General features: G+C 43.4%; 1 protein-coding gene across 1 annotated transcript in view; it reads right to left on the bottom strand.

Annotated features, from left to right (window-relative positions):
• The window catches only part of NABP2 (nucleic acid binding protein 2), a 30,934-nt gene extending 14,493 nt beyond the window's left edge, over nt 1-16,441 (bottom strand). Inside the window, exons 1-3 of the mRNA XM_075850184.1 lie at nt 16,279-16,441; nt 15,024-15,137; nt 11,905-12,043 (exon numbers count right to left, since the gene is read on the bottom strand). Coding sequence (XP_075706299.1) covers nt 11,905-12,043; nt 15,024-15,102 — 218 coding nt within the window. The 5' untranslated portion in view covers nt 15,103-15,137; nt 16,279-16,441. The remainder of the gene's footprint in view (nt 1-11,904; nt 12,044-15,023; nt 15,138-16,278) is intronic.
• Between the last annotated feature and the right edge of the window lie 290 nt (nt 16,442-16,731).

Genomic DNA, 16,731 nt, shown 5'->3' with positions numbered 1-16,731 from the left:
GGATTCTATTGCTTGAATTGTATTCATGTTCTTTAAATTCAAGAACATAAATTTTACTCCAGATGTTCCCACAACAATCACAAAGAGAAAAACTACTTAAAGATGTCAGAAAAAGTACAGGGTTTTTTTTAAGATTAATTTTATTGAAAAGTTTCACAAAACAATAAGTCATAACCAAAAGCGCTGCGATGAGGTACAGACATGTTAATTCAGATCTAGCAAAATACATGGTATGGAAATATAGAAAACACACTGTAAGAACATACTCGGTCTAGGCAATGCTGTTGTCAGGATTTGAACCCAGAAACTCCTGTGCCCCAGGCAGTAGCTCTTGTCAATGACCCATCTGAAACACTGAACGTACTGTCTAGGTTCTCTGGATTCCTTGCCTTGGTCTCACCTTTTTGGCATACTATACAAGTCTGGTCCTGGCACAACCCGATTCCTAGACTATTGAGCTTCCTGCCTTTAGTCTAGATCCTTTCTGCCTCTCTACATACGGTTGCTGCTTATCTGCGTACCGAACTTGAATGGTTTCTTGACCATGTCTCTGCCCCACACTACAACCTGTTGCCACTTATCTGTGTACCGAACCCGGACTGTTACTGACTCTGGCTATTATCAACCTCCCGCCTAATCGCTTCAGCCTCTAGACTACGAATCTGCTACAGATCTTGACAGATGCTCTAAGTCAGTGCTTCCCAAACTGTGGGTCGCGACCCCCTCGGTGGTATGTCCAGGTTTCAACTGTATCTGTGTCCACAGTTGAATTCAATGCTGGAGCAGGGAGCTGATGGCTCCTTGCTCCAGCATTCACTATGTAATTCTGGCCATGAGCGGCTCAGCACAGACAGGCGTGATGTAGTGACGTCATTGCGCCTGTCACTGCCGAGCCACACACTGCACAGACCAGCAGAGCAGAGGGATCTCCTCCATTCCTCGTAGAAACGGGGATAGGTAATTTATTTCTTTTTTAGGCACTATGGGGGCATTATATTGTGTGGGTAGGCACTATAGGAGCATGATACTGTATGGGGCATATATAGGGTAATTTGCGGTGTGAGGGCAGTTATAGGGGTATTATTTTGTGTGGGGGTGCAGCTTTAAGGGCTTTATACTGTGTGGAGAGGCACTATACTGTGTGGGGGTAGCTATAAGTGCATTATACTGTGTTGGAACACCCACTCAGATATGCTATACCCCCCTCCCGCTAAATGATGGAAGGGTTGTGTCACATGACCCACCATTAGTGGCCATAGCCTGGTCTCAGCGACACACAACAACAGGATACCATTTAGAAAGTTTCTTAACCCTTTAGGCATTTCACAGAAATTAAAGCAGCGGAGGTGAAATGTATAAATTTTGTATTTTTTTTTTAGAAATTAAATTTTTTTCTGAAACACAGAAGGTTTTAACAAAGAAACGCAACTCAATATTTAATGCCCTGATTCTACAGTTTTTAGAAATATCCCACATGTGGTCCTAGTGTGCTAATGGACTGAAACACAGGACTCAGAAGCAAAGGACCATCTAGTGGATTTTGGGGCTTCCTTTTTATTAGAATAAATTTTAGGCACCATGTCAGGTTTGAATAGGTCTTGTGGGGCCAAAACAGTGGAAACCCCCAAAAAAGACACCATTTGGCAAACTACACCCCTCAAGGAATTATAGAGGGGTATAGTGAGCATTTAGACCCCACAGGTCTTTTTCAGAATTTATTAGAATTAGGCCGTGAAGATGAATAGAATTTTTTTTTCCAATTAAATGTTGCATTTTTAAATTTTCCCAAGAGATAAAGGAGAAAAAGCCGCCCAACATTTGTAAGGCAATTTCTCCCGGGTACAGCAATACCCCACATGTAGTTGTAAACTGCTGTTTGGACACACGGCAGGGCTCAAATACGCAGGAGGGCTATTTGGCATGCAGATTTTGCTGGATTGCTTTTTTGGCCATGTCGCATTTGCAAAACCCCTGAGGTACCAGAGTACAGTGGAAGCCCCCAAGAAGTGACCCCATTTGGGAAACTACACCCCTCAAGGCATTTATCATTTGCCTTGACATATGACAGGGCTCAGAAGTGAAGAGCGACATGCAAATTTAAGGCCTATTTTGGGGATTTTCACAGCATTGGCCCACAATTGCAGGGCCCTGAAGTCAAATGGTAAAATAAACCCTCAAGTAGTGACCCCTATTTTGGAAACTACACCCCTTAGGGCATTTTAAGGGGTGTAGTGAGCATTTTAACCCCACAGGTGTTTTTTCATTAGAAATTATGTGCAGCGGTTGGGGAAAGGTGAAAATTGCAATTTTCCACTGATATGCCATTTTAGTGTGCAATATGTTGTGCCACTGAAGACAAATACCTCATAAACTGTTAAGCGAATTCTCCCGGGTATGGCGATGCCATATATGTGGAGGGAAATGTTTGGGCACGTTGCAGGGCTCTGAAGGCCATTTTGCTTTTGGAGCACAGATTTAGCTTGGTAGTAGTTCTGATTTGGGGTATTGCTGGCATTTCAGTTTATGATGTTGAGGCATATGTAAGCTGTGCGTAGTACATCAGGCTATAATAAGAGGGTATAATAATGCGGTAAATAAATAATAATCCGCAGATGTGTGGCCAGTGTTGCACTGATAAATGGTGCCCAATCTTAACCGCTTTTGCAACACTGCACAATTTATCTCTCCATATTCGGAGACATAACGGTTTTTGTGACGGAGCGGTGTGAGGGCTTATTTTTTGCGGGACAATCTGTAATTTTTTTTGTTACCATTTTGAGGTACATGCAAGTTTTTGTTCACTTTTTATTCAGTTTTTTTTTAGAGGGGTGGTGAACAAAAAACAGCAATTCTATTGTTTTTTATTCCTTTTTTTTACAGCGTTCACAAATTACATATGCAATTTATTCTGCGGGTCGATGCGATTACGGCGATACCATATGTAAATAGTTTTTTTATGTCTTATGGTGTTTGCACGATAAAATCACAGTTTAAAAAAAATTATTTTGTTTTTGTGTTGCCATATTCTAAGAGCCATAACTTTTTTATTTTTCCATCAAGAAAGCTGTGTGAGGGCTTGTTTTTTGTGGAACAAACTGTAGTTTTTATTGGTACAATTTTTTGGTAACATTTTTGATCCCTATTTATTAAATTTCTTGGGAGGTGAAGTAACTAAAAAAAATAGTGATTCCGGTATTGTTTTTTATTTATTTTTATGGCGGCCACCATGCAATATGAATAACATTATATTTTTATCGTTTAGGCCGTTTCGGACTCGGCAATACAAATTATGCATAGTTTATTTATTTAATTTTCAAAGGTCTTTATAAGGGAAAAAGTGCAATTTTCAATGTTATTACTTGAAACTTTAACTTTTTTATCTTGTACATTATTTGTAACTTTTCTTTTTTAGTCTCACTTGGGACTTGAAGGTCCAACTCTGATCAATTGTTATAATACCCTGCAATACTTATGCATTGCAGGATATTACATCTGTTAGTTTCACACTGACAGGCAGCGTATTTGATCCTGCCTCTAGTAGGACCTAATCGCCTTCCGTAGATGGCAGACCCGGAGGCCTTTTTTAGGCCTTTGATTGCCATAGCATCGCGGGATGCTGCTGTTGTTGTAACTCCTTAAATGCAGCGGTCGCTATTGACTGCCACATTTAAGGGGTTAATTGGCGGGTATCACCGCTGTGATCCGACCCCATGCTTTCCCTCAGTACGAAGGCTACTAGTAGTAGCCAGTACTGAGAGATCCCGGGCATAGGGGAATGCCTGTGTGCTCCGTTAGGAGAACACGTAAATTAACGGGCTGCAGGTACAAGGACCAGTGCTGCAGCCCATTAATCTACGTGGGCTGGTCGCGAAGGTGTTAAACATTAAATTAAAAGATAGAATTAAAAACCTGTTTCAGTCAAACGTTAATACAAAACAAAAAACGAAATAGCCTAAAAATCAGACACAGAGATATCGGAAAATGTTGTGAAATCCTCGTTCAATAAAAAGTGTTAGAGAAGCACACCATAATCCCCACACTTGTTGAACTTTAGTAGGACATCCTGGATTTTTACATTTAAAAAAATGCTTTTTTCTCCAGAGTCTTTGATTGGGAAAGTGATGGGGTCTCTCTGCCATCCATCTCATTGTGATGGCTTTGTGAGCCAGAAACCGAGTTTCACCGTGGAATATTTTCTAAAAATCTTATCTCTGCATTATGAACTACCTCAGAAAGTAGGTCTATGACCTTCATACAAAAGGAGTAAATATACAGCTCTTTCTACAGGGCACCTATGACATCTGGCGGCTTGGGATCTGCCCATATGGAACAACGAAAGTGGAGTAAGGCCCCATGCACACTACCCTATTTTCATCCATCGGTAAATACTGTCCGTAAATTCGGATCCGTAGTCATCAGTAAATTATCCGTATATATGGACCTGTATCCGTAAATACGGACCGAAGTGCATCCGTATTTGATCCGTAAAAAAAAAAAAGAGGGAGGCTGCAAATGATGTCACAAACATGTCCCAACCCCTTAAAATGGCCACATGATCTCTCTGGCATTTGTGCATTTTGAGAGCTCTGTTGGATTCGTCTGCTGATATAGTTTTGGTTTCTGGCTCTTAACAACTTCTGCCGCACGTCAATTTCAAGCTTTGACGGTCTGCTGTCGGAGCTACGTCTCGGAATCCCGCGACGGTGCATCTCTACGGGGGAATGGTTCGTCACCCTCAGGTAAGAAAACCTGTCCCCTGTGCCCATTGCCGCCATGTCACTCTGCTACAAATAGTATAACAGTAGTTGTCTCCTGTGCACATTGCCGCCATGTCACCCTGCTACAAGTAGTATAACCGTAAGTATCCCCTGTGCCCATTGCCGCCCTGCTACAGCTAGTATAACCGTATTGCCCCCTGTGCACATTGCCACCATGTCACCCTGCTACAAGTAGTATAATCGGATTGTCCCCTGTGCACATTGCCACCATGTCACCCTGCTACAGCTAGCATTAATATTCTTTTTTTTACAAATACCTGGCAACAGGGAACTCAATTGCACCCCTGCATTTGGAGTTTCTGCTGGGCTCATTAACAATTTCACAGATAATCCGTCTGACCTGCAACACCATCTGGGAGCATCTGAGAGCGTCGCTGACGCCACAGCCTAAGGCTCAAGACTGGCTTAGAATTGCTGAGGGCTTCTACACAGTTTCACAACTGTGTCGGATCGCTGGATGGGAAACACATTCGTGTGAAGAAGCCGCCTCACTCAGGGTCCCTATATTTCAACTACAGTTTTTCTCAGTGGTGCTGTAGGCCTTGGCAGACAGTGACTGCCAGTTTGCTATTGTTGCCTATGGGAGCTCTTCGGATGCTGGCATCTTCAGGGCTTCCAGAATGGGTGAACGGCTTCAGTCCAACCAGCTCACCATTAGAGAACCGAGACAACTCCCTGGGTTTTCTGGCGCTCCAGCGCCATTAGTCATCGAGGCAGATGAAGGATTTGGACTTTCCCTCCATGTGTTGTGGCCATTCCCCCTCGACGTGGTTTGGATGACTGGAGGCACATTTTTAATTACAGGCTCACCCGGGCGAGACTGTATGTGGAGCGTACCTTCGGGATTCTGAGCAGCAAATGGTGGGCCCTCTTCAAATGGATCCACAGAACGTGATGCTGGTTATCCAAGCCAGCGTCATTCTCCACATTTTCTACAGCATTCAGGAGTCTGCGCTTGACATTGACCTGGACCAGCTTCCTCCAAATTCTACTATCCCTGTGGACAACACCATGCATGGAAGACCCGGAGCAGATGGACTGTTGACTCAGGAATTCTATGCGGACTACTTTGTGTCCTCTGCTGGGGCGGTTACTTGGCAGATGTATGCAATCCATGGAGGTAGATAGTTTGATACGGACAGTTGACATTTCTGTGTTGGTTCTGGACTATTTCTTTTGTTCGCTAGTTAGTTGTTCCTGGTTTTAGTTATTAGTTAGGGACTTGCAAGACAATGAGTACCCTTGACATGGGTTGCGAGCTTATGTATTTCTGTCAATATACCTTTTGTATTTGTAAGGGATAAGAGGTATTGTGTACAGAAAGACATACCAATATTAAATGTGATAGTTCAACTTTTGTTTAAAAAAGAAAAATCACAATAGGCTGAGTTCACACAAGGCGGATACGCTGTGTAGAAGCACACAGCGTATCCGCCCTATATGCCGCAGGGCCTGCCCGTACGAAAAACCACACCAAACTGTAGTGCAGTTTTTTGCCTGGAATGTCCGCTGCGGAAAACTGCTGCACTTAGCCGGCCTGCTAGCAGGCCGGCCTCTTGAGAGGTTTTATCCCAGGATACCGCTGCAGCCTGTGATTGGCTGCAGCCGCAGTCACATGGGAGGAAGTGTCATCCCAGGCGGCCGGCCCTCTGTCTCTCCCTCGGCCTCCAGGGATAACGTTTCATTCCATTTGAACGCCACCGCATGGGATGAAACGTCATCTGTGGAGAAAGAAACAGACTCTTGGGCAAGTATAAGATCATTTTTTTTTCTCCGAGTTGCATTTTTTTGCCGCAGAATTGCTGCGAACCCGCCAAAAAAAAAAAACGCAACAACTGCTATTTGTTGCGGTTTTTACCTCAAGAAACAAATACTTTTTTAAAACTATAAAGGATGATGGAATTATCTGTTAAATAAAATGCACGTGCGCTCCAAAATGCATGCTGCTGAAATAAAAAAAAATTATTGTGTAATGTAATATTCAAGTCTACATACATCCCGCATACAGTACACAAACATACAACAAACGTACGTACCCATACAGACCACACCTTACACATAAAGCTAATGTGTCTATTTATTACCCATAAACTAGACAAACCCATACGAACAAGAAAAGACAACGATTTTTGGTTCCCTGAAAGTTTTTTTAAATTATAAAAAAAACTAAAATATATGTGTACATAAAGAAAACAATAATTTGCAAGCAGACAAAGTGCTCAGTTGAAGGGCCAATGAACATTACCAGCTGGAGGTTCCCCTCCCTGCCCTTGATGGTAGGAGAACTGGCCAGCAGAGTACCGGCTGGGGGCATTATACATGCCACGATCCTGGGAAAATAGTGGCTGGGAGGATGGCTGATATCCAGGATACGGTGAGGAACTTTGAGATGGTGGTGGTGTTGGTGTGGGGAAGAATTGCATAGCCTGCCTGCTCCGATGGAACTCAATGGCATTGCAGAGTTCCACCGGAGCAGGATTGATCATGAAAAAATCAATTATGCTTAGGATTGCCGATTGACATAGTAGTTGTGTTTCACAGGGCATTCGTTTCATATGCATGGCAACATTTCGTCCGAAGCTATCCTCCACGGTGTCCTGACTTCTTTTTTGTAGCTGGGCTAGCACCTGGGCATGAATCGAAGCCCGAGTATCTTCTTGATGCGGTGTTCTTTTACAGCCTTGAACTCTGGCCATTGCCACGTCAACCGCTTCTTCCTGCTGACCAGATTCTACTGCAACTTGCTCTGGTGTTGCATCATTTCTTCCCACAGATGGAGACTCACTACACAATATATCCAAGTCTTCATCCTGAAGGTTATCTCGTGATCCATGATTGCAAACAGAATCTATTTTAATTTAAAAAAAGATAAAAAATAAATAATATATATATATATATATATTAATACACACTACCATCACACCTAGCAACGTCACATTTGTTGACGGATGGAGCTATCCTATGTTTGTCAGGTATCTGGGGGACATCACATATCCCCATGCTTTCTAAATTAACACTAGCATCACACCTAGAAACATAGCATACTGCCATCCGTCACCAAAGGTTATGTCTCACAGGTATCTCAGGGACATAACATATCGCCATGCGTAAAAAAAAACAAAAACGCACTGGCAGCACAGCTAGCAACATCACATTTCGTGACGGATGGCGGTATGTTATGTCCCTCATATAACTGGGGAACATAGCAAACGCTTTAAAAAATGACAACATGATATACTTACGGCCCAATCTCCATCACATCGCTTAAAAACTGCAGTTCTGTGTACATGTAGGGTTTTTTCTTGGATTGCCCATCCCTGCTCCGACCCTTTGACATGAGCGCCCTCCAGAACTGGTCACGGCAGGTATTCCAGCACGACTTTGCATTGGTCACTGTGAAAATAAGGTAGACATTTTTTTTATTAATGTTAAAAATTACATATATTTTAAAAGAGGGAACGGGGAAGAATTCGGTGGGGGGGGGGGGGGTGGGGGTCAACCTACCGAGCATTTTCCACTCTTTTTGGGTCGCCGAATCCCATTCGTCCTGGTGGAGCGACATCACCACCCTTTGAAATCCTCCCTTCTTTTGTTCCAAATCAGTGTTTTCTTCTATGCGGAGGATGAGGCTCTCCCCCCGTAGTCTTGTGAGTGACATTTTATCACTGGCAATTCCAAAATCAAACGAGGATGTGACCTGCAAACTGGGGAATCCCCTGACGTCGCAAAGCAACGCTTCCGTAGTTAAGAATGGCTACGGATGTGCAATTACGGAAGCGCCCATAGCCTTCTATGGGCCAGTCCGTGCCATAATTACGGACCAAAAAAAAGGACACGGCCATGGAAATGAGTGGGTCTGTAATTCCGGATAGTGCATGGGGCCTAAGGGAATGTTGGTGAATTTATTATTAGTATCCAGGAACAGAGAGAGATGAGAACCCATTGCTTCTACCCAGTCCTCCTGTCAGTCAGCGAAGGTATAAATTCCTCCCATTTTGCTTCAGCAGCCAAATGTGTGGGAGATTTTGACATATAGGAGGTGGGTGTAGAGTGTGGAGACTAAACCTCGGGGACCTTGAAAACACGAGAACATTAATAAAAGGATAAGAAAATATTGTGGGGTAAGGGGTCGTAACTGACCAGCAAGAGCATGTCATAGCTGAAAGTATTGAAAGGGGTGACAGAATGTCTGCTGCATGTCTTCAAAAGACACAATCACAACCTTGGATCTCACGCCTGAGATATTAAAGGGGTTGTCCAGTTTTGTTTTTAGTTATTTGTAGAATAAGAAATCATAGTTTTCGAATATACATGTATGTGAGCAGAATTTCTAATACATTTATTATAGCGCATGAGGCCCCTGTCACAGTAAAATGGTATAGCCCACAGATTAGTCTTGTGTAATGTATCCGGCCCCATGCACACGACCGTAAAAAATCTCCGTAATTGCGGACCTGCCCGGTTTTATTGGCCGCAGACACCTTTCCGTATCGCTACAGATAGATTAATGGAGCATGTCCTACTTTTATTTTTTTTTACGGGAGCACGGCCCGATAATGCGGACCGCGGCCGTCAGTGCCAGCAATCGTGGGCCGTGATTACGGGCAAGGCCGTGTGCATGAGGCCTAACTGAATGATTAAACATGGTGCCAGTCATGTGACACCCCCCTACACACATAATGTGTTGGGGCAACATGGGCTATGTAGCTAGGGCGAAAAATCCGCACCAGAACCGCAGTTGTACGCACATAATTCCGCAGCTAAAACCAAACCTAAGGCCGGATTCACACGAGCGTGTGCGTTTTTGCGCACGCAAAAAACGCGGCGTTTTGCTTGCGCAAAAGGCACTGAACAGCTCCGTGTGTCATCACCATATGATGCGCGGCTGCGTCGTTTTCGCGCAGTTGCCATCATTATGACACGCCGTTTGGATGTTTGTAAACAGAAAAGCACGTGGTGCTTTTCTGTTTACATTCATAGTTTTACTGCTGTTGCGCGAATCACACGCGTCCCACGGAAGTGCTTTCGTGTGGTGCGCGTGATTTTCACGCACCCATTGACTTCAATGGTTGCGTGATGCGCGAAATACGCACAAAGAATGGACATGTCGTGAGTTTTACGCAGCGGACCGTCTGCACGGGCCCATAGACTAATATAGGTCCGTGCGAGGCGCGTGAAAATCACGCGAGTTGCACAGACGTATATCACGTTCGTCTGAATAAGCCCTAATAGTGCGTTTTTTGATGCGTTTTAGGTGCAGTATTCTGATGCCGAAATAGGTGCGATTTTATGCTGCATATTTTGGTGCGTTTTTCTTTAAAACTAGTCCGCTACGTAAATTTATCCTGCGTTTCCACTTGCAAATTGCAGGCGGAAACGCAGGAGAAATGGACATGCTGCGGATTTTAAGATACGTACCGCAGGTCAATTTTCGCACATAAAAAAACCTGCACCGTGTAGTACTTGCTGGTACTGTATTACGCTGCGGATTTGCTGCATGAAAATCCGCAAGGCAAATCCGCACGTAATACGCAACGTGTGCATTCAGCCTTGTATTTTTTGATCCGGGAGTGCGGTTTCATCTTTTCTTCATCGTCCATGACAGTTATGGGATCAGAAGTCAGGATTCTATAGAGAAGTGCAACAAACTGGATCTCTTTATGCTTGGAGCTGTGTTATTCTTAGAGGTTTAAGAAAAGATCCTCCAGTATTGTTATTTCATGGGGGAATACAAGTATTACCAAAACAGATATGGAGAAGATCTAAGAGTCCCCGTCCCTCCCATATGAGCCAGAACAAAGAGACACTTACTTGAATAGCTGCCATGTAATGCTATGTTTCTGGGCAGACATGGCTTCCCCTAGCGATAACAGCAGTTAGTCGTGGGTTAGAGAAGCCAGACCCTCAATGAGCCCGCTTTTAGATGAAAAGGGGTCATCTTCATAAGACTTTACCATTAGGCTGGATTCAAACATGGTTTTCAAGCACTTTTTTTTACGTAGTAATTTAAAAGGGGTTGTCCAGTCATAAGAAATTGATTGCCTATCCTCAGGATAGGTCATCAATATCTGATCGGTAGGGGTCCCACTCCCAGCACCCCCCACCGAACAGCTGTTCTGAAGAGGCGGCGGCACTCGTACGAACGCTGCTTCCCCTTCAATTCCTTATCTGCTCGTACTGTGAATCGCCGACACACTTGTAGCGGTGGTTCACAGTATTACAGCCTTCTTACATTGAAGTGAATGAGAGAAGGCTGTAATACTGTGAATCACCGCTACATGTGTGTCGGCGATTCACAGTACGAGCAGATAAGGAATGAAGGAAAAGCAGCGCTCATATGAGTGCCGCAGCCCCTTCAAAACAGCGGGGATCAGTGGGGTTGTCGGGAGTCAGAGCCCCACTAATCGGATATTCATGGCCTAACCTGAGGAATAATGCTCCTCTGAAATGATGCGGAGGCTTGTATTTCAGCGCACTGGAGAGTCACCATCATTGGGACAATGGTTCATTAGACAACAAAATTATGTGTATGGAGGACCACATGTTTCCCACTGCAAGCCATTCTGGGCAGTTCCATAAGACATGCTTCTACTGAATGGAATTAACCTGAACCCCCTGATACTTGGACACTCTCCGAAAAGATGATGTTCGGACTACTGACTGATTCTTGGTGTGGTTAGTGAACGTTCTGGTTTTTTCTTCTCGCTCTCCCTCTTTTTACATTACTGTTCCTCCCTTCCCTGTTTTTTTTTACCCTTTCTTTCTTCAATATAATTATCAGACTATCATGGAATTACACAACTCAACTGCACATACCGGTTCCTTGCATGCCTCGAACCTTCGGGATGCAGCTGTGGGTTAACCTATTCTCTCCTCCACCTCTCAAAAGGTATCGATAGCTTCTCATAGAAGCATCATTTTAACAGTCTCCATATTGAAAAATGTTATAATGTACAAACAGTTTAGCAATAATGTATAATCATATAAAACGATTTTTAAGCTTCACACTAATAAACCCCAGACCTTTTTTGGCCCAATATTCAGCAGTTCTGCATATTCTCATTTGTGGGGGGGGGGTCTCCTGACAGTCGGGAGACTTTATGTAGATAAAGGTCCAAGTAGTTACCCTTTTGTAAGCCTGATGATGTCTCCAGGCTGAATCAAATTCCCCACATCATCCCACACAGAGATGTTGATGCTGCCAGTCTTGTCTGCCACTTTACACGTTCTGACTTCATGTCCATCCTTTGTCTTGGTCACTCTACCTGCAAGGCCAAGAGAAGAATGCTGTATGTCATGTCCATATGTTTTGTTTTTATGCACAAAATCCTCTTATAACATGCTTATATAGAAAAGTCTCACACATTTGCTTGCTTTCATGTGTTCTGGGACAGAGGGCCTCATCTCTAGCAGACAAATAGCACAACCCTTAGTAAATTGGGGGCTGGCAGAACCGCTGACTCAGTTAAAGGAGTTTTCCAGGATTTTAAATTGATGGCCTGTCCAAAGATAGAACAAAAGGGCAGCATTGGCCACTGCAGTGAAAGAAGCAGAGCGGCAGTACCAGGCACAGTCAAGATTGTATGGACATCACTGTGTCGCCTACTAAAATAAAGGGGCGCCGCTGATCATTTGTTCTGCCCATCAGTGAGGGACTCAGGGATCGGATCCTTACTGATCATTCACTAATAAACTATTCTAGGGATACGAGATCAATGTAAAAATCACAGAAAACTCTTTCTTTCTAGTACCTTCATAACTGCGTGGGAATACAAAATTTAACCTAACATTATATCTATCTGCTCATTGTTAAAGAGGACCGGTCACTAGCTCCTACTAAGGGTATGTGCACACAAAAAATGAAAAAAGTCTCAAAATACAGAGCTGTTTTCAAGTGAAAACAGCTCGTGATTTTCAGACTTTTTTTAATCAAACTCGCGATTTTAGCAGCGTTAACGGCCGTTTTTGGAGCGGTTTTTCTATAGAGTCTATGAAAAACTGCAGCGTAAAAAACGCCCCGTCGGAACTGAACGACGTTTTTCCCATTGAAATCAATGGGCAGATGTTTGTAGGCGTTCTGCTTCCGATTTTTTAGCCGTTTACGTCCGAAAACACTCCGTGTGAACATACCCTAACAGTTATTAGACTCACGTAATTGCCTCTGTGTCTGTTAGTCCAGCGGTGTTGGGGGGCAATATCTCAGCAAAGGGGGACGCAGAAGTAAGCAACAAACACAGCTGGACTCACAGACACAGCAGCAATTACGTGAGTGTAATAACTCACTTTGTAGGATCTAGTGACAGGTCCTGAACAGGTTCAGATATGTTTAGATAAAATCGTAGCACGTAAAGCCAGCCTAATGGTCCTTTTGCATGGGTAGATATCGTGCCCATTAAACGAGTGCTGATCAACAATACAGCATGTTGATCGGCGCTCGTTTGCTCCATTCAAACAGATGGGGACGAACGATCGTTAATACTATCAGAAGTCAAGATTGCAATGAAATAGAAATATTTTATTTAGCGATTCTCTTATAAACGTTTTCGGCCCACACACGCCTTCATCAGAAAATTCTATACAAAATAACTGCCTGTAAAGCTCAGAGATAGGATTGTGCTGCACTGAAAGTTCCCAAGAGCATAGTGGCCTCCATAATTCTTAAATGGAAGAAGTTTGGAACAACCAGGACTCTTCCTTGGGCTGGCCGCCCTACCAAACTAAGTAATTGGGGGCGAAGGGCCATGGTAAGAGGTGACCAGGAACCCGATGGTCACTCTGGCTGAGCTCAAAAGATGTGTCTGCAGATGGGAGAAACTTCCAGAAGGTCAACCCATCACTGCAGCACTCCACCAACCTGGGCTTTATGGCAGAGTGACCAGAAAGAAGCCTTTCCTCAGTAAAAGACACATGAAGTTCCGCCTGGAGTTTCTAAAAAAAAAAAAAAGCACCTAAAGACTGTGAGAAACAAGATTCTGTGGTCTGATGAAACCAAGATTGAACTCTTTGGCCTCAATTCTAAGCGTCGTGTCTGGAGGAAACATTCACTGCTCATCACCTGCCCAATACCATCCCTACAGTGAAGCATGCTGGTGGCAGAATCATGCTCTGGGGTGTTTCTCAGCAGCTGGGACAGGGAGACTTGTCAGGGTTGAGGGAAAAATGAATGGAGTAAAGTCCAGAGATATTCTTACTGAAAACCTGATACAGAGTGTCTGGACCTCAGACTGGGCCGCAGATTCACCTTCCAACAACCCAAAGCACAAAGCCAAGACAACACAGGAGTGGCTTAGGGACAACTCTGTGAATGTCCTTGTGAGGCCCAGCCAGAGCCCTGACTTGAACCCAATCGAACATCTCTGGAGAGACATGAAAAGTCTGTCCACCGACTGTCCTCATCCAACCTGACAGATCGTGGGAGGATCTGCAGAGAAGAGTGGCAGAAAATCCCCCAATCCAGGTGTGCAAACCTTGTGGCATCATACCCAAGAAGACTGGAGGCTGTTATCGCTGCCAAAGGTGCATCAGCTAAGGGCTGAGTAAAGGCCCTGAATACTTATGTCAATGCAATATTTAACTTCTTCCTTTTCAATAAATTAGCAAGGATTACTAACATTCCGTTTTCACTTTGTCATTATGGGGTATTAAGTGCGGAATGATGGGGAAAACGTGAAAAAATTTAAAGGATTTGAAGTCTTTCCAAATGCATTGTATAAGTATATAAATGGCCCATACATAAAAAATATGGAAAATCTGTTCCATGTAAAATCCTTTTAAAAAGACAAGGGGGCACTTCAACCGTCTGGAGAAAAAAAAAAAAGGTTAAAACCTCCAGAGACGACAAGCCTTCTTTAGGCCCCATGCACACGACCGTAAAAAATCTCCTTAACTGCAGACCGCAATACGATCCGCAATTACGGACCCGTCCGGTACTATTGGCCGCGGACACCTTTCCGTATCGCTACAGAAGTGTGTCCGTGGCCATAAATTATGAAGCATGTCCTACTTTTTGTTTTTTTAGGGGCCGGGAGCACAGCACGAAAATGCCGCCCGCAGCCGCCAGCCCTGCACGCAATCGCAGGCCGTGATTACGGGCACGACCGTGTGCATTACGCCTCACTGTGAATCTGAGGAATAGCTAGTCCCAGTAGGAACAGTAGATGGCATAGATAATTTCCTAGAACAAAAAAATATCAGCTGCTATGTCAATGTGTAGAATTCTTGTTTGCTTTCTTCACTGTGCCTTACCGGTTTCAAGGACAATGAAAAGCACATTCAGGTTTTTTAGTCCAGGCTTCACATCCTTCACAAACGTTTCAGTGGTCATAGTGGCCTTCCTACCCCGCCAAAGCGTTCTTATCCCTAGAAAATGAAAAGACCAAAGTTATCAGATTTCTATTTAAATGACATTTGTTTCTAAACGGTTGATCAGCCAATTAAAAAGTAAAACGGTGTTTTATTACAATGGTCGTTCGTGTGGGAACAAAAATTATTAAAAAATGTTTTTTAAAAAAAAACTGGCCTACCCACTACTGGCTTTTTACATAGATACATAGAATTATTTTTTCTTTTCTAAATATTTTAATTTGGGAGCCAAGATCACTCAGATACTTCTTCTGCTTGTCAACTCGATAGAACAGATATTGAAGTGATTGTTTTGGAGTGTGGCCACTATATTGCACTGGCATTTTTATACACTATGATATTTATGCACTATATGGCAGTTTTATTCATACAGTAACTGGCAATAATATTTGAATTATCATTTGAGCCATACATGGGGGTATTATTTGGGCACTAGCTGGCAGCATTAGTTCAGCACTGCGTGACAGGATTATTATGGGTATTTGGACGCATTATATAATGTGGCCGTTTTATAGCACGGTTATTTGGCCACAGTATGGCACTTATTCGGGTACGGCTTGTATTTGTTTGATTGTATTTTGTGTGCACTCTATAATAAATATTGCGGGCTGTAACTCACTGTTTGGCAGTATTCAATACTGTAGAGCGCTGTCATTTGGGAACTGTATGGTAATATTTGGGGCTTGCATGGCACTACTATGTGGGCACTGTAAAGAAGGATTATTTGTATATGACCAAAAACTAGCTAATAACACATTTCTAAGATATACAACTTGCAGTAAGTAGCGTGGTAAAGCGTGCCACAAATAGGTAATAGAAATACAATCCGGATATACACACACATACATTTTTTTTTTCTTTGAACATATACAGAAACAATCTGACAATTAAAACTGATGTTAAACACATGTACAGATTGTTCATTTAAAAAATAAAATCTGAATCCATTTGTGGAGCTTATCTATGGGGCGTCAGGCATTATGGATGATTATTCCTAAACCATTCCTACCAAATGGAGTCCAAAAGTAAGTTTTCTTAGCTCAATGACTTATTGCATTACAGTGCTCAGCAGACTCTTGAATATTTTGCCACTGTTAAAGAAGTACTGTATGTATAAGCACTGCAGCCCAGAGCTCACCTGTTTACTGCAAGATGCACTGCGTAGGAACACGGCGACACCGCTAACATATAATAACCTTAGTGGATAGGCAAGCTGTCTCTGTCGCGACAGCTTTCTCCAGTCGCCAAATATCACATCCCTCTCCGCCTGAACCCGCTTTCTTTTTGCTGCACTTGCAGGAAGTCACTGATTTTGCTTGGCCAATCAGATCCCGAAAACCAGAGTTAGAAGCCAATTACAACGTAGCATCACAAGGAGTGACCAATAGGAACGTTCTGGCTGCGCAAGGCTGAAGACTTTCATAGCGTCATTTACGGGGCGGGGTGATTTATTGGAGGCGGGGCTCCTGTCAGACTTGCAGAAAGCTGCTGGTGGATTGTAGTATCATTACATTACAGGGCACAGCTAGTAACTGTTAAAGGGGATCTCGTATTGAGTCGCATGGTAACGGAAGAAAGTATGTTTTCTCAT

This window comes from Rhinoderma darwinii, chromosome 2 (assembly GCF_050947455.1).
Source record: "Rhinoderma darwinii isolate aRhiDar2 chromosome 2, aRhiDar2.hap1, whole genome shotgun sequence".
Classification (NCBI taxonomy): domain Eukaryota; kingdom Metazoa; phylum Chordata; class Amphibia; order Anura; family Rhinodermatidae; genus Rhinoderma; species Rhinoderma darwinii.
This window is presented reverse-complemented; position numbering and strand designations above follow the sequence as displayed.